This window comes from Jatropha curcas, chromosome 6, assembly GCF_041381405.1.
Source record: "Jatropha curcas cultivar XTBG-Jc1 chromosome 6, XTBG_Jcur_1.0, whole genome shotgun sequence".
Taxonomy (NCBI): Eukaryota; Viridiplantae; Streptophyta; class Magnoliopsida; order Malpighiales; family Euphorbiaceae; genus Jatropha; species Jatropha curcas.
Window position 1 is genome coordinate 28830304 of NC_143156.1, and position 26497 is coordinate 28856800.

The window sequence follows — 26497 nt, forward strand, 5'->3', positions numbered from 1 at the left end:
ATCTCTAATTAGGTCAACATGTTAGTACTAATTGGTTAGCAAAAGCTGTCCAAAACTGAATGTCTTAAACATAATGTCTACTAGTTAAGTTTGTGTTTGTCAAGATTTAAACTTTTCTTGAAAAAAGAGTGTAAGGTAGCATTTGATTCCAATAACTTAGTTTGCCTTATTAATTCCAATTTTTAATTTCTCAAAATAACTAATTGAAAATTTTATTAATTTTGATTTTGTTGTATTATTACGAGTGCTGTGGGTCTCATTTTATAAAGAAAATTATGGATTATAAATGGATCAATCCTTTGAAAATGGCTAAATGAGAAAAAAAAATCTTAATTTTGACACTTTTTATAATTTTAGTAATTTATTTTTAATTTTATCAATTGATACTATATATTATATATATTCTTCATAATAATTATGATCTTCGCATGAATAACTTGGTTGTAGCTTTTGTTATTCTTATCTCTATTAGCTTAAATGCTGTAGACATGAAATTGTGGGAGTCTCTTTCATTTCAAGGAAGGAACAAGAAATGGACTAGTCAAAAAACTTATCTCACTTACGTTGCTGAGTTGTTAGATTGTCTTCCTTGTCCCATCATTTATGGGAGATGCTAATTTGATCGTTCCCTTTAGCTAACTTTCTATACTACAAAACCTTTTTTTTTTTTTTTAACCATTAAGAAATTTTTAATGCAAACAAATGAGAGCAGCTCAAGAAATGTCATGAAATGATGGTTCTAGGGTTTCTTTCTTTCTTTCTTTTTCTGTTTTTTTTTTTTTTTTCTAAGGAAATAAATATGGTGCACATGACGTGAATGTCCTAAATGAAAATAACGACAATTTTGGAATTCTTGTATAATTCTTATATATACTATAATAAATCTTGAAATTTCGAACTTTACATATAAAATAAGCGTTCACATTTATTCACTGGTATGTTTAAAAGAATTGCAAATTCAAACCGACAGATTTAATATAATTATATAACTCATAGAATATTTATTGTAACGAATATGAATATTTGCTGTAACGTCATCACATCTTGATCGATCAATTGAGGTGGTCCAAAGGCTTTAGTAGGCTCTCATTCGCAAAATCTTCTCTTTTCCCAATCTCTGCACAAACTTTTTGTAACAAAGAGAAGCATAAAATTTTCATAAAGACGAAGAAGAGATCAAAAGAAACAAAGAAACAGAATAGCAACACTAAAAGAGATTGCAAAGCTTTCCACCCAACCAAAGTGCATGGACCAAATTCCTCTGTACCCAGAAAAATTTTTTTAAAAAAAATAAAATTTTGAAAACCCTAAAAAAGGACCACTCATACATCAGAATTAGGTGCATCAAAGGGCCAATTATCACCTTTTATGGGGTAGCATGAATGCCCCGCCAATGCGTTTGTGATGGCTAAATGGGGGCTAAAAGTTTTGTGGTTGCAATCTCTCTCTCTTGCACATGACTCAGATTTGCACAATCCTTAGTAAAGTGAATGCCGCACCAGAGAATGGCTTGAAACCCAATGGCTGGGAAGAATGTTTTTTTCTTTCGTTTTGGCAACAAACGACAGGACATAACCTTTACCATACTAAAGGATTCATTAAAGGATGCTGGGATCCAAAATGAAATGATCCACCATATGTGATTTCGCTAATCATATTTCGAACTTCTAATTTTCTAAGTAAAGTTTACTCGGAAATGGTGTTCGTTTCTGCTAACCCAAATGCCTATTGATAATATTAAACAATAACATTTATACTGATAATGAATGGATAAGGACCTGGGGTGGAGCCAGGGAGGCTCACAATATGGTCCTTAAGAAAACCCATACCTCAAAAATAACGAGTCATCAATACATTTGATTTTTGCAGGAGTAGAATTTCACCTTCCATGTCCAACATACATGGAGAAAGAATAGTGGTATAGGAAAATTGAGTTCCAACTCACCTCCAAAGATTTTACACTGAACAATATAATAGTATCATACCGTTAATTTTCTAGATTTCAGAAACTATTCAAATGACCCACTCCTCTGCATGCACACCTTGAAAGCTATAAAGATGTCAGGCCAAAGAAATTAGGAGTAGGGCAGATCAGTGGGGCAAGGTTAGCGTCCTTAGCACTTATTGAATTGTTCTTTGTGAGACCCTTCTAATTGAGTCCATGTGACTTTGAAAATTCATTTGCAGGAGAATCTTGCTCCCTCTGGAACTGGTAATTGACATCCTTAATTAGGGTTTTTTTTCAAATTCCAAATTCCAAATTAACTTAATTAGGGTTTTTTTTTCAATCACTCACAGTTGAAGAAGAGTTGTTGAAACAAATGGCCCTTGAGATAATTAACTTGACCTAATTCCAGTTGTTTTATATATGTTAATATTAATGTTGAAGTTCTTTTCTTTTTTTCATTTTTTTAACATTATGTTAAAGCTTTAAATTTTTGTACTTTGGGACAAGTATTTGATAATTAAATTAGAAACCATATAATGGCTAGATGACTGCAGTAATTATTTTGTCCCTGAAAAGCTATATATGACTGTCTTCACAGGGCTGCAACATACAAATTATTATATTCCCTCCTTCCTCAAATAATAAATTTTTTTGAATTGAGTATGTTTTATTACTTTTCTAATTTTATTTTCTAGAGAAAAAATAACATAAAAAATCAATACGAGTTGTTAACTTGGAAGAGTGTTAGAAAAAATAATTTTTAGACTCGTTAAACTTTTAGCGAAAATAGAAAATTCGACATTTAATATGAGACTGATGGTGTGTATACATATATGTATTAGTTTGGAGAATGATTTTTGATTCAGAACACCAGAAAAAAAGATAAGATCTGGGACATTTTTGCCGGTTGAAAAGTTTAGTACTCCTAGACTACTCAATAAACTGTATGTTTGTGTTTGTATATATGTATGTATGATTATCTCTAGTTCTTGTCCTCAAACTCAACTATGGATTAAAGAGAAGAGGGCAGAGAAATTTTTTTTTTTAATTTTGTATAATATATAAATCTAAATAATAAAGAATATTGATGCCAGAAGAAAGTGGTCCATGGCCATGAAACAATCCAATGAAGAAATAGTTGTAATAAGAAAGAAGGGTAAACCACAGTAGGACCACCATAAATGATAATTTCTTGCAAATGAAACAATAGCAACAAACCAAAAATTTTGAAAAAGAAAACAATGATAATAAAATACAATTTACCATCAATATGTATAGGGATTCATTATATATATATATATATATATATATGCATGAGACTACCTCATCATGGAAATTTCAAAATAATAATTATAATGATATTCAAATTCAAAAATTCAAAAAAAAAATGTGATGATTGATGAAATTAATTAAATATTTAATTAAGTATAATCAACTTAGTTACTTCTCATTAATTAAGATTTAGATTGGAGTTGCTTATAATTATAATAAATAAATAAATAATAAATGTGTAAGATTATATATATGGCAGTTTTGTCCTTCAAAGGTCATATTGTGCTGTACCATATGGGTAACAAGGACTGGATGGTTATGAAATTTATGTCTTACAAAAAAGGGACATGGCTTCTCAGAGGTGCACCCTTCTGATAGCTACAGCCCAATATGCAACCAAAATTCTTGCTTTCACTCTATATTGGACACAATCAGCCTACCGCATTTACCCCACTATTGTTTTTTTTTTTTTTTTTTTTTTAACCTTTTTAAATTTAAAATAATTACACAAATATTAAAATCATTAAACAATTTTTATTATACTAAACTAAATTATTCTTTTATATATTTTTTTATTCATTAGAAGGTCCGACCAAAGTAACACCGCGGGTTTTTCAATAGGCGGTAGTCCTCTCCTAGACTGACTAAATTGGTACAAACATTTATAGTTGAGATGACTCGAATTTAAGACATCACACTCTTCACATAAATGAGAAAACCAACCAGACAATAGTTGATTGGTCAATTCTTTAAATCTGGATAGTGATGAGAAAGATAGAAATAGAGTAGTTGGGTATATATAGACTTTAATTTTATGTGCAGGGTTAGGGATAAAGGATAATATGAGAACTTTCAAGGGGTGAGATGGGATTGTAGGGGTCCATTCTCCCTCTAACTAAAGGTCTCGAGTTTGAACTCTAAATATCGAATCTCTTTAAACATTTGGAGAGAGCGTTTTGCCTTCATTTGTAGACTTGCCCGGCCCAAATCTGGATTAAACGGACTAGTGAAATTCGGACACCGAATGGTTAAAATAAAATAATAAAAAAAAAAGATAAAATGAGATATAAAGTTAAAAAAAAAAAAATCTAAAATTACCATGTAAAGATAGTAGTAATGACTATATACATGTCATATATTTGTGGTTGGTGGGATCCATACAGCACCAAGAAAGCCTAAACTTTTGTTGGTGGTCCACTTATGCTTCATCAGTGTGGACAAGATCTAGCACCATACATCAAAATCTGAAGTGGTCAACTTGGAACTTTAGAGATGTAGCTCTTGCAATCCAATGGTTGATATGACTTGTTCAGATGCCTTGTTGTTGTAGCTTATAAGGACTTCCTAGTTACCTTATGTTTCCTTAGTCCAATATACTGCCATGTTGGGCTCTATATGTGGATGGATATTTATACGTATATAAGAGAATAATTTATTACATTACAATATGCACATGCACATGATATAGTTCATCAGATTACAACTATATAGTTAGCTTCCAATGCTCTCACTTTTTCTAGTTAAAAACTAACAAGATGTGATGTGCATCTCAGGGAAAAAGAAGGAATAAATAAATAAATAAATTGCTTAAAATTTATATCATTGCTAAAATTATGAAGCATGTATATCAAAAACAGAAACTATGCCATTAGGGTTTCAGGCTATATTTGTTTTTTTTTCTTTTTTTTTTATTTTTGCAACAAAAAATATCAATTATTGAATCACATGATATTTCCTTCTTACTAAATAATATTTCCTCTGTCTATAAATATTAGTCGTTTAAGATTTTTGCATGGTGATTAAAAAAGCAATTAACTTCCTTAGATTATCACAAAACGTTCATCAATTTGACTAAATTATCATTTATCTCACATTATTAATATAATTAGTGTGTTCAATATATATGGGATAAAATTTGAAAAAAGTTCATTAATTACTCTTACTATTTTCAATAACGACTTATATGTATTAAAAAAAAAACTACTTTAAAACGATTTATATTTGCGAAAAAAAACATTAATTTTGTAATAAAAATTCATTGAAATGTGAAGCATATAAAATTTATATCATAATATTTCTTGAAAAAAAAATCTTAAAAAAAATCAAATATATTAATGAAATGGCTAGTAACCATATTAGTAAAAATAAAAATAAAAATAAATATCCCTTTGTAATGAAATTAGACTTGTACTTCGATATTGAAATCAAAACAAATAATGATAAACAATTAATGGTTCATGGGACACCATAATTATTATAATCAATGACACGTTTTAAAAAAATATATATAAGCTTGAAAATTTTCCCATCCTTCTTTATATGACTTACCAACTTATTATGTTTTAATTAAAAGAACAAAAAAAAAAAAAAAAGCTTATAAGCTTTGGGGGTGGCACTAGTCATCATATCGGACGTTCTCTCTTTTCAGTGATTGTCCATCCGTTGACTACTCACCAAAAAAGCAACATAAATTCTAACATTTTAATTATCACAAAATAATTAATTAATTGTTTTTTATATATGATTATTAATTATGTGGTGAAACGCAGTGTGTTTTGGGATTAACAACCTCAATCAAGTGATGAAATTATGGCATCTGCCTTTTCTAAGTCACTTTTTACCAATAAATATATGGATTCCTTTCGATTTTTGTCTTTCACAACTTTTTTTTTTTTTCAAAAAAAGGAAAATACCTCCAAAAATTATGATACAAAAATTGGAAAATTAAAGTAAAAAAAAAAAACTGAAAATATTTAATTATACAAGTTTGACATTAATGGTTGTTTTCTATCTATAAATAATATTCTATATAACTTCTAATTATAATTAAAAAAGATATATTAAATTCAAATGTGTCTTATTAGTTAAACTACTCTCTTTTTCAAAAGCTAATCTTCGTGCATTTAAGTTAACTAGTTACTACTTCTAGTGTCAAAAAAATTCTCGCAGAATTTAGCTATGGACAAAAATTTGGTCTCTAATTGATCTCAATTCGATTATAACATTTTCTGTATAATAGTGATTTTTGACGATTCGCTATTTTATCTATTTTAGCGACTGAATATAATCGATGGCTAAAATCCATCGCAATTTGACATTTTTTTCCTTTAGTGTTATACATGGAGGAAGAGCTGTTGATATGGCAAGATTGAAGAGTTTAGGTAGTGGGTGTCAAGTTGTGACAGCTAATAATTCATTTTTGGTGCGAATCAAACCTCATTTTGCATGCATGTGCGCCTACATGCTACATCTCCTAGGCTCTTCGTTGCAAACCTAATTTGGCTTCATTTTTCTGTTTTAAGAATCATATGCTTAAACTCTGTCTTTGACCAAGCTTGGTATAAGCCTAAAAATCCTACATCTTGCAAATGCTTTGGATCCACTAACATATGTTTTTAATTTAGGTCAAACATATGATCATATGATTGACCTATATATTTAAAAACAAGAAGACCCATGTTAATTTTTAATTTTTAAATATAAAAAACAATTAAAATATATAAAAGAAATTAAATTGAGAATGTATTCCTTGTGAAATAAGCATAAAAAAGGGGGGGTTTGGTGTAAGAAAGGGAACATGGATTGGACCACATGACCTTCATAAAAATAAGCAAACAAGAAAATAGAAATTAATTAATATTGCCACCCAACTTGTTGGGGTATTTCTCAGAAGAGATAGCTGACCCACTACTGCTAAAACCTTTTCCATGTGTCTGGTTTGTTAGAGAATGGGGCCTACAATTAAATAAATATCTCAGAAATAACATTTTCTCATCAAGTTCCTATATTTCTTTATTAATAATTCAAAATTTCAAAAAAAAAAATATATAACTTTTAATTTCTATTGCACATCTCCAGATAATTTTATTCACACCGTATATGCACCTATTTTTAAACTCTAAATTTAATAATAACAACTCTAAATTCTAAAATAAATATCTTAATCTAGTCATAAAGAAATGGACGTTGGAATTTAAATCTAAAATAGACGAATAAAATTAAAAATTAAAAATTAAAAATTTTTAGTCTCTTTTATAATGAACCCTTCCTCCAACCCACTTTACTCTATAATATAGAAGAGAGAGAGAGAGAGAAAGAGAGAGAGAGAAAAGAGAGTTTCAAATTACGATTATATGTAAGTTCTTGTTGATGAGGTAATTTGCTACTACTGCAACTAAAGGAGACATCCAAAGGGATCGCATTGATCCTGAACCTAAATTTCTTCTCCATCGTTTTTTCTGGGATCATGCTATCCCTTTGGATTCCTCCTTTGGTAGCTTCTGACAATGGCGTTTTAATGCTGGTGCACCACTTCCTTATCATGCACCACCAACAGCAAATATATATGTACAATTCACGGCGAAAACTCGCCGGAGAAAACCAGCAAGGATTGAAATTTATGGAGAGAAGATGATGCAAACAGTGATAGATCAGTAAGTTATATATAGATGTAGCTTCTTTTTTTTTTTTTTGTGTATTTTCTTTAATATTTATATATAATTTTTCCTTTGGTAGAGTAGTGTTTTCTTTTATTAGTTTCATATATATAGAAATAATTTGTTTTCTTTATATGGCAAAAATATAAGAACAACTTATGGTATCATTCATATAAGATTTTATTATTTTCTTCTGTAATTCGTTAGTTGTAGAAAAAAAATTCCAAATTTATTCAATATTGCATAGATATATGTATCATCCAGTATAACTACCAATTTTTTTAAGCTAAATAAAAATTTTCTTTTCCTTTTTTTGAGAAGATGTATAGGAAACTTAGTTTTTTATTAATTAAAATTATGTGTAGGAAACTAACTTTTATATATATATATATATATATATTTGGAAATTCTAAAACTCCATATATATGGAAATGATTGTTGGATCTAATTTTAGTTATAGGATGCAACTTGGCCTTCTCTAGAAAATGGAAAGAGCAGCTTCGAGAAAAGTTCAAAAGGGTACTTTCTTCTTCTTCTTCTTCTTCTTCTCCTTCTTCTCCTCCTTCTTTGTTCTTATAATTGCTTTTTGTTTACAGTTGTCAAGAATGGGATAATTTCTAATCCTATATAAGAGAGCTAAAGGTGAAAGCACCTAAGAATTTATTCATATTTCCTTATTTCAGAAAGATGTAAAAGGAATAAATTATATGTCTTTTAAAGAAGTATATATAGGAATTTCAGATGATCTTTTTTTTTTAATATATATATATATAATACTAGTGTTATTTTCAAGAATCTATAATATAGGTGTGGAACTAATATTTTATATCTGGTGGAGGTTCTTGGCCACTTATTTCATACATCTATATACCCACTTTCTCCTACCTACACACACTTTGCGCAAAGAATTGAAACTGCATCTTACTTGATATTTTCTTTAAAATTACAATGCAAATCAAGAAAATTTAATTTACAGAATTTAGAATGAAAGGAAAATTTTATTTTTTATTTTTTGTTTCTTTTTTGGTTAATTATTTAGATATATGCATGCATTTAATTTAGTTTATGAATCAAGAAACATTAATTATCAATTAACAAGAAAATTTCCAAGTGGAAGCTGGCCATTTGATAGAACAGTGACCCCTCCATATAGTGAATACAATAATTTCTAAATGCTTTTGACAAGAAATTCAAATACCCCATTTCTGGAAACCTTGATCATTGCATACTTCCAACAAGTTGATTTCAACTTTTCAAAAAGTAACTTTTTTTATGCTTATAGGAATGAGTTAAATAAAATTAATTGTTAATTGTTTTTTTTTTTTTTTTAAAGTTTTCTGGCTCAGCCTATAGCATGTGTTTGAAGTTACTTTCTGCTTGCCTAAGCCATCCCTAAAAGCTGGGTTTTAAAGGTCCTAAAACAGAGTAGCATGGCCATGTTTCTTGTGTGGCAATGGGTCAAGAGTCCAATAAATCACATGGTTTGAGGACTTTAATTAGAATCCAAGGCAGTGAAAGATGATTTTAAAGGACTTTTTTTTTTTTTTTTTTTTTTTTCCACTTTGGGCCTCAGATTGAGTGTCCCAGAGGCAAAGGAATCATCCGCATGTGGTGAGACCTTATTAAAAATAAAAAATGAAAATAAACAAGTCCTTTAAAATCTTGCCCTAATTTTTTCAAATAAAGGGTCTTTTTAGTGATCAATCCTTGCTACCTAGCAAGCTAGCACATGATCCCCAACATTCTAATAGCCTCTATATACCATTTTGATTTCTGTTGTCACATGGCCCCCAATTAGCCTTCTCATTTTTTTAATCACTAATTTCAAATTTATTAAGGCTATGTTTGGCAAAAATTTTTAAAAAACATAGCATGTGAAGTAAGTTTTAGAAGTTAAAGTATCGTATTATAAAAAATTAATCAATATAAAGTTTAATTTTTCGTGTTTGATGAAAATTATTCGGATAGTTAACAACTAAACACTATTAAAATAGCTAATTTTGCCAAATAGACCCTAAGTAGTGAAGTTTGCATTTTGAAAAATTTTTTTAACATAATCACTCTTTAATTCGGAAAGGATTATTCTCTCATCCAAGTGTTAAGCACGGGTTGAAAAGATACTTTATAATAATAATAAAAAAAAAAAAAGCCTATATCACATCTAAACAGTATTCCAAGACTTTTTTTTTTCTCCTCCAATAATAATATCTAAAAGGATATGTATTTTTGAACAAACAATTTGAACGACTACATGGTTGACTACAGGAGGATCAAGTATGATGAGCTTCATTCATCTGATACCATACAATATGGCACATACCATGTTGATGCTGGGCTAGGGATTATTGGTTTCCTAATATTTGAAAGTACTAATTTCTTTGAATTTTCTATTGCAAAAGATTTTTTTTTTTTTTTTTTTTAAAGTACTTGGAGCAGACTTATCTTATTCTTGGCTAATTTTCATTCCATGTTCATGTGAATTGTAACAATTAACAGATCGATCTCTTTATTTATTTATTTATTTTCAAGAATTAGTGGACATAAATTTAACCTACATCTACGTATGTTAGGTTTGATTTGTGTAGCAATAAACAACAATATATTGATAGTTTCTTGGATGAAATGCATAGGAATTGAAATGGTACAAGAAGACAGGGCTATCTAAGTCTGAGAGATGAGAATTCTTTTGACATTAGAGTGTACAAAACGTCTTCAAACGTGAAATACAGAGTCCAAAGTGTCTCCTTCTTGGACTACAAAGTCTATTTCAAGGACACAAAAACTGCCGAAAGAAAGCCTGGACATCGTTTTAACTTCCTAATCATGCTCGAGGTGATTGGATGAACCTTCCCAAGGTAGGGACTAAAGGAACCAACCCTCTTGACTGGCCTCCAAAAATTCAACTTCAATAACCCTTTTTTCTTTTTGTGTGTAAACTAGGGGGAGAAGAGAGCTGAGGCAGCCAAACGTGTTTGAGGGATCGTCAAAACAAGCATCCCCAAATCGATGGGCGTTTGGTGAATATTTTATTGGTCCAAGATAATAAAAAGAAGAATACATAAATATGCGTTATGTGGTGAAGGTTTTCCTTATTATTTGATAACACAATCTACATAGAATCTTCCTACCCATCATTTTACATTTGACTATCTTTCTGTTAAGCACAAGTGATGATTTTGTGGGAGCAAGTCCATTGCCAGGGAAATGATAGCCCCACCTAAAATCAATGTGCTTCTAAATTATAAATATATATATATATATATATATATATATATGTAGCATTTGAGCCACAGGGTGTACTTCCTAACTTGTTCAACCAGGGGGAGAGAGAGGGGGGATTGGGAGGAGCCTGACCCCTTCCCCCCAAACTCTAAAAAAATTTTAAATATTCACTCATAAATAGTGTAAAAAAAACTTTTTATTCTTTGATTTGGTCCCTTTAATTTAAAAAATTGTCTTTTGATCCCGTGTAATTATATTCTAGCTCCCCCGCTATGTGCAAAGAAAGGGCATTATGTGCCATTCAACATGAATGTTATATGGTAATCGTAACTTCTAGTTTAGTATTATAATAGTTTATAGGAAATTTTAAAACCATTAAAGATCTGCACATCAAGACATAGTCTAATGCTAAGTAGATGTATAACCTTGCAATATACTCAAGTTAGAATTTTTTTTTTTTAAAAAAAAAAAAAACCATCAAAGATCTATTTGGCTGCCAACTAGAAGTGAATTTCAAGTTATGAATCTCACGGTCCCTTTCCACAATTGTTATCTATTTTTATAAAATAAAATAAAATAAAATCTGACAATTCCATAAAATATAGAATTTTTTTACCACCCAAATTTCGTTAATCCAAAACACTAGAAACTTAACACATCAAACATGTATTGGTAAATCTTAGTTTCTTTTCTTTTTTTTTTTTTTTTTTAATTAGAATAACAGGGGAGAGGGCTGACGGGGGCAGGGCCGGACGCAGGCAGGGCCAAGGGGCTGTGCTCTTCCAAAAAAATAATAACAATTTTTAATATAAAAAATTTTTGAAAAATAAATATATTTTAGTTTTACAACTCATAATTAAGTAAAATTATTTTTTGACTCCCGTAACTATTTGGGCTGGGTCCGTTATTGGATGGGGCACGTCGGAGACTCCAACTCAGTGTCTGAAGCCGGTAGGCTTGATCAATTGGTAATATTAATATTGAGTGAAATATAAATTGGGCCAACCTTAAATAAGGCTTGGCCCAATTCGGGCCTATCCACTCAAGTTTTGAGTATACTTGGAAGTTGGAATAGTAGAATCGAAGCATAGTCGCTGCTTCACTTCTTCTTCCCCTCCAGGTTAAGACAGCTTTCTGCGCTAGATTACCGTGAAAATGGAGTCTTTTTAAACCATATAAATCTATTGCTTGGCACTACACTCCAAAATTTCTTCAAAACCATGGCTACATTTCTCATTTTCAGGTCCACATTACCCTTTTGCTTCCTGATTTTCTATCTCTTAACCCTATACCCCATTTCTAGTCAGTCACTTGTAACCCTAATCACTGGTAATCCCAACTTCGATCCCCAAATTGTTCTTCTCGGAGACGCCACGATCTCTGATGATGGCTCTCGTGTGCAATTAACAAGCCCGAATGCCTCAAGTTCTGGTCTTCTCTTGCACAAGAATCCCTTCAAATTTCTCAGTTCCAATGCCGGGAAAAAGACATCGTTTTCCACGGAGTTCGTCTTCTCATTTACAGGTAATGCCGTTGGTCTCTCTCTTGTTATGGGTCTCTATAATTTTGAATCGAAATTTCTGGGTCAAGGTCCGTTGAATGTTTCAGAAGAGAAAGGGTATCTGTGTATTAAATTTGGCGTTTCAACGGATAGCAATGTAGGTGATTCTAATACTATTATTGTATCTGTAACTGTCGATAATGAACCATCCACTCATTTTACCACAAAGAGTGGAGAGAAACTGAGGTCGTGGATTGACTATGATGCAAGTTCCAGAAGATTAGAGGTTAGGCTAAGTAAATTGAGTGATAAAAGACCATATAATCCGATAATGGCATATTCCATTGATCTGTACAAAATGTGGGAAGATAATGAGGTTTATGTGGGCTTAGGTTCAAAGCACAATGGCAACTTATCAGATAAAAGTTATGTGTATTCATGGAGGTTTAGGTTAAGGAAGATTCCTTATTGGATGCATTCATTGCCGGTCAATCCAAATGCTTCTAAGGACAATAGTAATGAGATTGTAAAAGTGCAAAGAAGGAAGTTTTGTCCTTTGACAATTCTTGCTGGGATGATTTTTGCAACTGGGTGTGGAGCATTACTGGCATTTGCGGTGCTATTTGCATGGGCGATCTTTGTCAGTAGGCGCACGGTTTTTCCAATTGACGGTGATGTGCAACCAGTGGATTTCAGGTATCAAAAGGTCTGTGTAGTTGTGGAGAAAGATGAGAAGGTACTTAAGAATTAGGCATGCTGTGTATCTACTTTTGTTGTGAATTTATTTGGCATTAGAGCTTGTAGTTAATGAAATTCTACTATGAATTAATGTTGTTTATTTGTTGTTGTTCTTATTGTACTAACTCATGTAATGAAAGGCTTAGTTTCTTTTGTGCATGTCCTGTTGTGTAGTATGCAATGGATTCGCCATTAAACTTCACACAAATAGAAGGTTATATGCATGTGCCTTACTAATCTGTTTGCAAATGCATCCTTGTTCAAATTGTATACTATTCTTAATATGGGTATGAGAAACTTTATTGCTTAGGTATATTTCTGTTTGATTATCTTAAACAATATAAGCATCCAAAGGAGTGGAAACAAGCTTGCGGATGGAGAATGTTTATAAGGTTGTATGATGTGGACAACTAATTGTTCTTTTCTTTTTTTTCTTTCCTTAGATCGAATGCTATAAGTTTAGCGATGCAATTGGTTGGAATGGGAATTATGTTCCATTCTCCTTGTTCTTATCCCCTCTCCTTTTATGCATTTATTTGTTTTAAGATACGGAATGAAATGATGAGAAAATTGTTTATATAATGAGTCCCAGCCGGTTCTGTGCTAAAATTGTTTGTATAGGGCTTTGTATTAACCTGTTTGCTTGAAGAAGAACAAGAAAAAGAAGAGGAAAGATGTTCTTATTTGGACATCTTAGCTGACCATGTTTGAAAAGCCCATTTTGTTTCCTTTTTAGACAGAAAAGCCCAATCTGGATCATATTATCACAGGTCTACGACACCAGTTTGGTTGTGTTGCATTTGACATATTCTGGAGTTGAGATTTTTGATTAGGTGAATTCTGGAGTTAGATTTTGAGCGCAGATTTTTTTTTTTTTTGGTAATATTTTGTGTGCAGATTTTAATAAAATGTGAAAATAAACACTATATTCATAGCTGCTGTTAATCATATTAGCTTGCATAACAAGTCTGAGGCCTTTCTCTCTCTTTCACTTCCACTCCGGGGGACCAAGGTATGGTCCCTGAAAGTGTTCTCAATTTTTATCATCTAACTTTCAATTCTGCCTCGCCCTACGAGGAATACAGCTACCAGTTCACCTTCCACATCTAAATAATTTGGCTTTTTGACACAAGTCTTCTTCTTACAAATGAGGATTGTGATGGGGATTTGCCTGAACCTGTCGTTGTGGATTTTGGATTTTAAAAATCTCTTTCCAAGGTCACTTCAGATACTCTTGCATTCTCTTTCTTCACTTGCATTTTCTTTTTTCTTCCTGTTTTGGGTCCACAGTGTAATGTAATATATAATCCATCACTTTAGAGCAATAAATGCTCATAACATTTATTAGATCCTCTAGAAATAAAAAATATACCGGACAATATTTATTTATTTTTTAATATCTCACCTTGAGATACCAAATAAATATTAGCAGGGAGTATTTTTTTTTAAAATCTTTTATTTTTTTAATGTGACAATTAAATAAGAGCAATCGATATTAAGATAATGCTCTTATTGTATAGTATCTAAAATTTAATCTTAATTACTACTTAATTCTTGTATTTTGATTAAGTAATTAATCATTTTTAACTTTTGAATTCATTAAACTATTTAGTTATTATATGGTGCAATTTTACTATTAATTACAAGACTAAATAGTAACTTTATATTTCATATGGAGGACTAAATTGCAATCCCATACTAAGGGTGTTTTCAGCAACTGTGTTTAGAATAGCTTTTAGTGTTTTGAACACACTATTTCTCAGATTATTGTATTCGGTAACCTGATATGTATTTCTCTCGATTATTGTTTTCGGTAACTTAAAACATTATCTCACGTAACTTTTAGTGATTTATGTTTTTTTACGGAAATTTTTTTACAATTCTATCCTTAAATAATTTAAATCTTTTTATTATCACAATACGTCTTTTTTACTATTTTTTTTTATATTTGGTTTGTTTATAATCTATTGTAAAAGAAAAAAAATGTTTATTTTTATATTTGCATTCGAACTCAAGCAAATATTAATATTAAAAATTAAAAATATCGATCCCTAAAATATTAAAAATTTTCAATCTTATTTTATAAAATGGTGAACTTTTCAATTTTTAGTTCCTTCAATTTTGAAAATTTAGATTTAGTAAAATCATCTTTTTTTTTAATATATATATAATGAGCAGTGAAAATTCTAACTGAATATTTTAATATTTTTTTTGTCATTTTAAATTTAATTGCCAATCAAATAGTTATTTTTACCGAATATTTTCACTTTTGAGTGCTGCTAATATCTAAGGGCTAATGGCTAACGGCTATTAAAATAGCTAAAAACTGTTAAAACAACTAACGGCTACTAGAAGAACTAGCACTTAAACGTTAAATAACTAAATAATAAAAAAATACAAGGTATTCAACAGCAAAAATAACATTTTTATTTTTATAAAATGAGTAATAGTTAGTTTATAAGGACCAAGTAGATGTTAGGGTCAAATATCAGAAAATGTACCTCTCAAAAATTATTTCCATAAACTTTGATTATGAACTAAATAATGCAATTGCTTTCACAACTTCAGTAGCTATATGTAATCAGATTTTAAGGTATCTACAAAATGATTTTATAATGTATGGGGTAAAAAAAAAGAAAGAAAAAAAAAATCATCTTAGAGTATAAAAACAAAATTTGACATCATCAATCACTATCACATAATGCTAATAATACTTTATATATTAGAATTTTATTGCACTAATAATTGAATTGGATGGTTAAGCATAAAGCTATAAATAAATGGATCACTTTTTATATTTGACTATTACTTTTCTGTTCCACTAAATAATTAAAGTCCAATCGTAATTTTCATAATTTGACAACCTTACACTCTTCTCTGGTCCTTGTGTTAGATTGACAACCTTATCTAAATCCTAATGAAAAAAAACTGAAATGAAATTAAATTGCTTTGACATTCAAATTTAGATTGGCTCAATGCATGAATTCATATAACTATTAGAACATAATAAATCTCCATTAAATTTATGTAACTTTTTATAGATTCAGTCTGAGTGGTGACAACTTTTAGAGGAAGGAAAAAGACAGTAGGGATGAAGATTGATGTTTTGTCATTTGCCAAATTGATATTTAACATGTTGTGAAGGAAAAGATGATACTCCTTGCAATGCAATGTCCACTTCCTACTTTGGATTTTGCCCTTTTTGACCATCAATCATTTCATACCTTTGGCAACTTGTAACCAATAATGATTCTCGTTCGTTTCGTTTACTTTAATTGATATTGAGAGTTCGTTAATAAAATAAATATTCATTGAAAACACTTTATTTTTTACTGATATGATATAAGTAGAATTTTAATTCTAGCTTAATGGACTGAAATACCTAATTGTTATTTCTGTTATTTCAATTCGATTACTTATTTAATTTTTAAATTTTTGAAATTTTTAACTGTGCTCTGCAAATTTTCTCATCTTTTTTCTTTTTTCTTTTTCAGATTTTTTTTAAAACTCTTTTGAATATATATAGTATTGGAAAACAGAAAAAAGAAACTAACCTGGAAAAGGAAGTTTCTATTCAGCATCAAGAATCCCTACAATCACGGGATTGTAATTATTTGTAATTAGACTAATTAGGAAAAGTTTTTTTATATAAGAATACAATGACAGAAATAAGAAAAAAAGAATTCTTTTATCAAACAAACATATAGAAAAAAAGAATTATATAATATAAAAGAGAATTTATGCTTTTTATTATATTCGATATTATTATGCCAGAGCAATGGAAGCTAACAACATAGCAATAGAGGACTGATAATAATAGGCACTAAATTGCTTCTACTAAAAATGCAAGTGGATGAAGTGACCTTTGGTTAAACCAAGCTTTGAGCTCCTAATTAATTAAATTTTTACTTACACCAATTAATCCCAATTTTCACTGTATACATATTATTAAATATTTTTATTTTGACAATTTATTAGATTTTTTTTTTTAGAAAAAATACTTTTTGACTTTGATCTTTGCAGAGGTGAGCATTCGGTTTAACTGAATAATTCAGTTTAATTTGACTAAATAGATTTCATATCGACCGAAACTCCACCGGAGAAGGTGAAAAATTAGTTTAGAAGCGAATCAAACTAGATCATTTTAATAAATTTAAATATATTAAATAAATAAAATAAGAATTCCCTTTCAATTAATCTGTAACTTTATCAAACTTTGCCTATATTCTTTAGGGATTAGGATTCTTTTTTTGGAAATTTTGATATTATCATAAAAAAAGAGAAATAAATAAATAACATATTTATTTTTAAATATATTTAGTTGAATGAGATGAGAGTAAAGAGTTATCCCTTCAATATTTATGGAGGTGTGAAAAGAAAGAAAGAAAGAGAATAAGAATATATAGTTATTCAATCGAAAATACATTTTATTTTCCACTAAAGATTGAACGATGAAGAATTGTCACTTTTCATTTTGGAAGTGAAATGTTTAGTATGTTTAAACTTCACCATGTGAGTATATATTCTTTCCCTTCACTTTTATCTTTCTTTTTTTTAAGAAGAATCAAATTAAAATTTTCATTGAAAGAAAATTATATACAAATATGAAATATAGATCGAGATGTTTCTATATATATATATATTTTAAGAAATTTAATAACGAACCACTTAACAAAAAGTAAAAAAGAAAAATATAATCTTTATGATTTGTATTCAATTATATTGTTTGCTCCACTTGTTCGACCCCATCTTTTTTTATAAGTGTATTCATTTTCAAATTTTTTCGTTCTATTAGAAATAAGATTTGAATTTGTTATAAAATCATCATAATGATGACAAAAATAACTCAAAAATTGTCAAAACAGTTAGATCTATTGTTCACTGGTAACCGCCGACACAAAAACGGAGAATAGAGCGAAAAAGAGGACTTTAGATTTTGAGAGGGAGAAAAAGAGACCTATCCATTTTTACTTGTTATTTATGATTTCTATATAATAATTAAGAAAGCAGTTAAATTTTATGTCTTCTCAACGAGAAACGAGAGGTTTTAAGATCGATTACTTTCGACAATTGAAAATAAAAGGTGAGTCTATATTAATGAACAAGGAGAATATTTACTTATATATAAAATTTCATCAAGAATACAAAAATATCACTAGATTGATTTTTGAAATTAGATTTTAATTACTTACATTAACAAACTTTTAAGTGCTATTTTCTTTTAATTAACAAAAGAGAGGTTTGCCTACCCTCTTTTGTGGTCCTTGTGCTAGATTGGCAATCTTATCTAATGCCCTAATAATAATAAAATAAAGTGAAAATAAATTTCTTTCATATTATCATGTGTATATAATTGCCTCACAATGACTCATGTCATGTGAACTCTATTAAATAACAACTTTTATTATAGTAATAATGAAAAACACACTTTGTAACAAATAATGGTATCATCTTTTTTTTTTTTTTTCTCAATAATAGCTTCCTACTTTGTTGGCTCAATGATAATCAACTCAGCATATATAGGTCATGTCGGCCAATAATTATTAAAATAGCGATTAACGTTTTAACTACAGCTAAAGTATTATTTTTTATTAAATATACTTCAATTATGTAATATTTATTATAATCAATTTTTTTATAAAGAATTCTTATCGCTTATATTTATTTTATGTATATTATTTTTTATATCATCTTAATAAATTTTCTGATTACGTTGATGTTTTGAATTGATTTTCTTTCTTATTCTTTTTTTTTTTTTAATTTTCTGTTTTTTCTAATATAGAATTAACTTTGTACAATTATCCTTTTAAGTCTTTATAATTGGATTGATCATGATGCTATTCGAATAATATATTCTAGATTCTATTTATAAGGTTCTAAAACCTTCTTTTATATATATATATATATATATATATATAACCTTTATACCTCTATTAACTATCATTGAGGAGATTTCTTTCATATCATTCTTTTCCTTTTATTATCAATTATATTTTATTTTTATATTCTAAATCTCTATAATGCATCTAATAAAAGATTTTATTATTGTTTGAAGATATGTTCAAAAAGGCTTTTATATTTTTTATTATATAGAACTAATATTATAATTCATGAATAATAAAAATATTAATACTTATATTATAATAATTAATACAAATGACAAATACTAACTAGATAATTCTTATGATTGTTTTTTTGAGTGAATTCTTATAATTGTTTTGTTCATTTGAAAGAGGGAAGACTTATTTTGTACCTAATAAAGTAATTAATAAATAAACTAATGTATGTTTTTTTTTAATTTTTTTTATATATACAAAATTTATAATATTAAATCATAGACAAACAGTAAAGAGAAAATTATAAATAAAAAATCAAATTATGATTAGGTAACGTATAACAAGCATAAAAAACGTGCCACACGTTTAACTATCTAAAAACAAATGATTTGAAAATGATATTCAACCATCTTTATCTATTATTACAATATAAGACTCTTTACTTATAATGTAGTTTAAATTTTTAATAATTGTAAGAAGAAATAAATAAATAAAAATAATTAACAAATGATTAATTTACTATTAAAGGAAAGTAGAGTTGGACAAGTGAAAATTTTCGTTCACAAATATTATTTAAAAAGACATCCATCGAGAAATAATTATTTTAATAATTTCATTTAGGGCTCATCAACTAGGAGTCGACAGCCACATTGTCCATTTTCTTGGAATTTCCTTCTCAAATTCAAGGTTCTAAAGGATCATTTCAGTGAATTTTCTAGCTACAACAAGTCACGAAGTCGGCATTTATAAAAGGAGGGGCAAACTATAATAAGAGAATATTATTGAAAGAAAGGAGGGGTGAAATGATTAAAGGTGTCTTTAAATTTTCTCTCGACCAAGGTTCAAGTCGCAGAGTTGTAAAGAGAGTTTTCCCTGTGAAATTCATCCATATCTTTTTTTAAATATACACAATTTTGTCCTTATATTTTGCGTCTTTTTTTTGTTAAGTTAATAAAAAAAACACAGACGTCAAAAGAGAGATATTAAAATAATATATTAAAAAAATTATAGTATGATCTTTATAATTTAAAAAATATAATTAATCAATCTCTGTGTTTTTAAAAATAAAATTAACTGTATACGATTGTCTTTCATATCTTTATAATTGGATTAGTGATCATGTTATTAGAGCAGCAAATTCTAGACTCTATTTATAAGGTTCTGAAACCTTCTTTTATGTCAAAAAGGAAACCTTTGTATCTATACTATCTTCAATTTCTATCATTGAGGAGTTTTCTTCCACGTCATTCTTTTCCTTTTATTATTGAATATAATATTTTATTTTTATACTTCAAAGTTCTATAATGCAACAATATTTTTTTGTTATGTAATTTGTGTTACGTTTCAAAATTTATACAGAATTGAAAAATAATAGAGATGGTAACCCAAATTGTAATAGCAATAAATATAATCATTTAATTCTCACAAATATAATCATTTAATGTTTATATTAGATATTAGTGTTGGAATATTAAAATTACAGACAAAAACATTTCTTTCTTGTCATAAATCTTTCAAATTCTAGTACCCAATAAAATATAACCTATTATATATACATAGAATTTCATTATTTTTTGAAAATAATTTTAAATTTTAAATTATCGAATATAAGCCTTAAAGATAATCTTAATAATTTCTTTTATCTAAAACTGTTAGATTGTGATGATATCAGCCGAAGGGAGGGGGGAATTAGGAAAAAAATTGTTTAGGAGTGCGAAATAAAAGTTTTTAAAACTTTAGCGGCATAAAAATATAATTTTTATATTTTCAAGGATTAAAAACGTAATTTTTGTAAGGATTTTTTTTGGGTGTTGTGCCCTGGCCTCCACCTAATTTTATCTTTCTTTTTTTTTTTCAATTTTGCTTATATATTAGAAGAATGCTCGGTCTGAAAATTAATTATTTTCATAGCTGAATAATACCAGTTACTAAAAATAATTGTTTTAATAGCTTATATAATAACGATTAGCTATCGTACTATCTGTCAGTCTGATTTATTTGTGTTTTATCTGATGAATTTTATAATCAGCAATCCAAAACTCCTTTATATTAGTATAACCTACACCATCAAATACTGTTTTGCACAACGTAAGAATTGTGCAATATGCCGGTTCTTTTTAATATTTTATTATTTTTAATAATTTTTATACTATATTTAGATGAGAGAAAAATGCTAGAGGATAGAAAATAATTGAAGAAAATATTGGAGAAATTTTCTCTTATTTGAAAATAGAGAGGAAAATATTAATGGAAAAAGAACATGTAAGAAATCCTCTTGGGCTCATAATTTCAATTTCCCCAAATTGGAAAGTAAATAGACATGTTGGCAAAATGACATTATTTTATATAAAGCTTCTAATAATATACATTCATATTTTAGGTCTAAAATATATAAGAATATGGTTAAAATTGTAAAACTACAACTTAAAAAACAAGGGAAGTATTAATATTTTTTTTTTCCATCCAAATAACAAGAGAGAGAAATAATAAAGGAAATAGATTGTATTTTTTTACTATTTTCCTTTTTATTTTCTTTTTTCTCTTATTTTTTTTTCTCCCTTGTCCAAACAAATGGTAATTTTGTTTAGGATAATTTATAAAACAATTTTCATTCAGATTTTAATTATTGGCTATGAACAATATAAATATAATGCATATAATCAATTTAGAAAAAAATAAAATAAATATCTGATGCTGGTAAATATCATAAAAAATATATATTTTTGAAAAAAAAAAAGGTATTAAATCAAGTGCGTGGGGCCGTGCGAACGTAAGAGTTGCAGAGAAACCTCGAACGTTGAATTTGAGCTTCCAAAAAGGAACGCAAGTTTAAGCAAAATTTACAGCCAATCCCAAGATCCCAACAAGTAGGCAAGTTGTTGGTGTCTTGGAGATCGAAGAACAACTGAAAAAGCAACTGCCGATTCTGACCCGCCAAACATTTTACGGAGAGAAAAAAAAAAAAAAAAAAGAGCCAATGATTCTTCTTTTTGAAGGATTCTTTCCAGAATCCATTTCTATCTTCAAAAGGCAACTCCCTAAAAATCTTTCGAATATATTTCGCTGTCTAGAATTTAAATTTTTAACTTCAAAAGGCAACTCCCTAAATTCCCTTCGAATAGATTTGGCTATCTAGAATTTCACTGGGTCCGATTTAATTTCAAAATATTTCTTTTATTAGACTTTCCGTTTTTTGAAATTCTGGAGTGTGAGTGCTATATAAACACCGGCTGCGAGACATATGATCATTGAGGAAGAGAGCATCTCGCTCTTGATCGGAGAGGAGAGAGACCATCAGTTTCACCAGCTAGAACATACAGTAATGGACAGGAATAATGATGATGCGCGGCCTAGAAAATTATATGATGAAGAACATTTAGCGGTTGAGACTCCAGAAACTGCCCACCAGATTAGCAGCGGTTTGTTTGTTTGTTCCTTCTCATTTGGATCCCCTTTTTTCTATATTATGATGGGCTAGTTTTTTTCTGTACCTTCCGAGTACATATGTGGTCTTACAGTAAAAAAGGGTGTGTAACAGTTTATACTGATCTTGAATTCTTGAAAATGGTGTTTTTGTTTATACTCATTTTCTTTGACTAAATTGGATGCTTAAACCACCTTAATTTTGCTTAGAAATGAGTTTTTGACTACCATTTTCCTTTTCGATAGTTAGATTCAGTTTTTCTTTTGAGAAATTTTAGTAGAGATTAATCTAATATGCAATTATGTACAGATCACTTGGATGAATATTTTGTTGAATATGGTAGAATATCTTTGTTTGGCTTAATTGAGTATCTGTTTATGTTTCTGGGTTTATATTAATATTTAATCAGAGATTTAATGGTGCTGATAAGTTTTTTTTTTTTTTTTTTTTTTTTTTTTGGCACATTTGATTTTTCTTTTGGAACTTGCAGATTCTTGGTTTCAAGTGGGTTTTGTGCTTACAACTGGTGTCAACAGTGCCTATGTATTGGGCTATGCTGGGACCATTATGGTCCCTCTGGGGTGGGTATTTGGTGTAGTTGGTTTGATAGTAGCTGCTGCAATATCATTGTATGCAAATTCTCTTGTTGCCAAGCTCCATGAATTTGGGGGGAAGAGACATATCAGATACAGAGATCTTGCAGGATATATATATGGTATAAGCAAAAAGGAAATTGAAAAATTATGCTCATTTATGTCTATTTTGATTAAATTAGTGATTATGTAACTGTTGTTTGATTACGTTCATCAAACCTTTTTACTGCAGGCAAGAAAGCTTATTCTCTCATATGGGGATTGCAATATATTAATCTATTCATGATTAACATTGGATACATTATTTTGGCTGGTGAGGCACTTAAGGTAAGAGCAAGTTGTTAAATTTTGCCCTATGTGAATAATTTTACAAGGGGCAAGTCAAGTACTATATTTTACTTTCGGTTATGTTTCTTCAAACAGAAACTTAGTCTAATCCATTGTACATAAAAATTTTCACAATTTTGTTGAGGTGGGTGAGTCCTATAAATGCTTCTTTTTGCTATATTTTTTTTATCTATCATTTTATACTTCATACTAGTTAATAAACTAATTAATTAAGAACTCAGTGGAAGTCATTATTTATAACAGGAATATGTTTCATCAATTATAATCTATTCGGAACAAGGTCCTTTTATATCACAAATGCTATTTTCAGTCATTTTCGCTTCTTCGTTGATTCTATGTTTTTGTTTTGCAGGCTGTTTATGTTCTTTTTAGTGATGACAATGAAATGAAGCTTCCGTACTTCATCGCTATTGCTGGGATTGTATGTGCTTTGTTTGCCATTGCAACTCCTCATTTGTCAGCCTTGCGAATTTGGCTTGGTGTATCAACAGTCCTCACCCTGATATATATCATTGTAGCAATCGTTCTCTCAATTAATGATGGTAAGTCAACAAGCTGTGAACTATTGCGCAGGAGTAGTACATTAATCGAAATTCCTTTGTACTATGCTAGCTTAATATGCCTGTTTGACATTTTATGATGTATTACTTTCTCAAAATGAAGAATCAGATGATTGTTATTTTATTATGCTAATATTCAAAAAACTTTTATTGGAGTCTGCAATATTGCTTTTGGACTAAAATCAAGATGACATACAATGAAGAGCTAATGGTAATTCATTCAATGAACCCTGTATGCCCGTGTCTAGTTTTTGTGATCAACCCCGCATCTGGATTCTAGTTGCCAGTCCAAGAAATTTGCGAATACTTGGATAATCATTTGTTTTTGCTGGTGTAGTTCTTCCCTCTGATACAAAAAAAATCTTATGATTAACGTTTTCCTTTAATCATGTGCAAATTAAGAAACATGTACCATATGTGAATTTCCAGCATTTTTCTGTGAAAATTACTTTGAGTCCTCGATGTTCTTTTTCTTCTGTCTGAACAGCCAATCGGTTCTTGCATACTTGTATTCGGAGTATGTTATAGAAAGAATCAGTCTCACAAGCAATGCGTAGTATGACATGAAGTTAGAAAGAATCCTTCAAATACTTCAAAAGTGGCCCGTGATTATGTGCTTCTGTAGTTTAATTACTCTTTCCTTGCTAGATGCCATCTCTAGACTGTCAACAAAGAAAACACTGAAGGTTCTCAATGTCGAGGAGTTTCTTCCGTCAGCAACTGTCTGATTTTCATTTATGTCAAATATTCTTTCTCTCTCTCTTTCTCATGCACACATATTGAATTTACTTGTCATTTGATTGTTCATATCATAATTTCTTGTTTATTGTTTATATCATAATTTCTACTTTTACTAAATGGTCAAATTCAAAGTAGTTATGCTGAACTCAAAGTAGCAACTCTGTTGTAGGCCTGAAAGCACCACCAAGGGATTACAGCATCCAAGGAACACCAACGAGTAAAATCTTTACATCAATAGGGGCAGCTGCTAATCTGGTTTTTGCATACAACACAGGAATGCTTCCAGAGATACAGGTGTGATAGGAATTGAAATCTATTTTGTTTTAATTGAATTTGGGCATGGTTTCTCATGTCATGTAAATATAATTATCATGGAATTATTTGCAAAAACTATTGAATAGTTGCACATCCAGGTTGCTCTTCACTTCATTGATTCAAGATTCACTAATATTCCGCCCTTTTGTTTCTGGTCTTTGAGACATACACTTTTTGGCTATCACGAATGACCAAAGGGGACCTGAACAGTCATAACCATTAGTTTTCAAATGTTTCATTAGTGACCCATCCATCCAGTTCTTTAGCCAGGTCAATGTCCAGACCAGTTTTAATAACATTGCTTCACACAACAATATAATGCACCATCATATCTTCTAGTATTGCATTTTTGTTTCTTCCTTCAACTTATACATCTGTTGCTGAATCTACAACAGGCAACAATAAAGCAACCCGTTGTAAGTAACATGATGAAGGCACTGTACTTTCAGTTCACATTTGGAAGTTTGTTATTGTTTGCTGTTACTTGGATTGGTTACTGGGCTTATGGAAATTCGACATCAACATATCTGCTTAGCAGCGTTAGTGGTCCTGTTTGGGTGAAGACACTGGCCAATATTGCAGCGTTCTTCCAATCAGTCATTGCTTTGCATGTACTTCACACCATCATTGATACTTTTTGAGTATCTTTTTATCATTTTCTTTATTGACTTGGTTTTCAAGATTTGTTCATGTTCTGCACTAATGCACTCGTGTTCCCGCAGATTTTTGCAAGTCCAATGTATGAGTTCTTGGATACGAGGTATGGGATTAAAGGCAGTCCATTGGCGATCCGGAACTTGTCATTTAGGTTAGGTGTAAGAGGTGGCTACCTGTTTGTTACCACACTGGTATCAGCTCTTCTGCCCTTTTTAGGTGATTTTGAAAGCTTGACCGGTGCTATTAGTACATTTCCTCTCACATTTATTCTAGCTAATCACATGTACCTGATTGCAAAGAAGAATAAATTGAATAATTTGCAAAAGCTATGGCATTGGTCCAATGTTTGCTTTTTCAGCTGTATGTCTCTTGCAGCAGCAGTTGCAGCTTTGAGACTTATCTCTGTAGATTCCAAGACATACCATCTTTTTGCCGATTTGTGATGATTTTGGAAGGGAGGTTTAATTAAATCTTCCCTTGGAAATGTGTTCCAAAATTGATACAATATCTAGATTTCTTCGTGTATTTGGCTTTAGTTTGTAGCTTTAAGCATAGAATAAAGTAGTTTATTTGCCAATCAATTGGCTTCCATTCTGCATTTCATTTTAACTTCCATAATGTGTAGATTGAAGTTTCTATTACAGCAAATTTAATTAACATTTTTATTATATAATATAATAAATAAA

General features: G+C 29.6%; 2 protein-coding genes and 1 long non-coding RNA gene across 3 annotated transcripts; all 3 read left to right on the forward strand.

Moving 5' to 3' along the window:
• Positions 1-7184: 7184 nt before the first annotated feature.
• Positions 7185-11085, forward strand: LOC105646809 (uncharacterized). The gene is made up of 4 exons (XR_001047500.4): positions 7185-7653; positions 8111-8175; positions 8253-10511; positions 10597-11085. It is a non-coding gene; the product is annotated as an uncharacterized LOC105646809 (long non-coding RNA).
• Positions 11086-11946: 861 nt separating this feature from the next.
• LOC105646800 (L-type lectin-domain containing receptor kinase S.4) lies at positions 11947-13276 on the forward strand. Its single transcript, XM_012232742.4, has one exon. The coding sequence runs from the start codon at positions 12099-12101 to the stop codon at positions 13128-13130; it is 1032 nt and encodes a 343-aa protein (XP_012088132.1). The 5' UTR covers positions 11947-12098; the 3' UTR covers positions 13131-13276.
• Positions 13277-21940: 8664 nt separating this feature from the next.
• LOC105646791 (proline transporter 2) lies at positions 21941-26392 on the forward strand. The gene is made up of 7 exons (XM_089723391.1): positions 21941-22592; positions 23088-23312; positions 23423-23517; positions 23891-24080; positions 25009-25133; positions 25550-25765; positions 25877-26392. Exons 1-7 carry the CDS (start codon positions 22415-22417, stop codon positions 26252-26254), a joined length of 1407 nt encoding a protein of 468 aa, XP_089579517.1. The 5' UTR covers positions 21941-22414; the 3' UTR covers positions 26255-26392.
• Positions 26393-26497: the final 105 nt, after the last annotated feature.

Excerpts from the sequence above, each read along its gene's own strand:
- LOC105646800 (XM_012232742.4), top strand. The coding sequence starts at position 12,099 with ATGGCTACATTTCTCATTTTCAGGTCCACATTACCCTTTTGCTTCCTG.
- LOC105646791 (XM_089723391.1), top strand. The coding sequence starts at position 22,415 with ATGATCATTGAGGAAGAGAGCATCTCGCTCTTGATCGGAGAGGAGAGA. Across the intron at positions 22,593-23,087 it reads TGCCCACCAGATTAGCAGCG|ATTCTTGGTTTCAAGTGGGT; the intron begins GTTTGTTTGTTT and ends TGGAACTTGCAG. Across the intron at positions 23,313-23,422 it reads TCTTGCAGGATATATATATG|GCAAGAAAGCTTATTCTCTC; the intron begins GTATAAGCAAAA and ends TTTTTACTGCAG.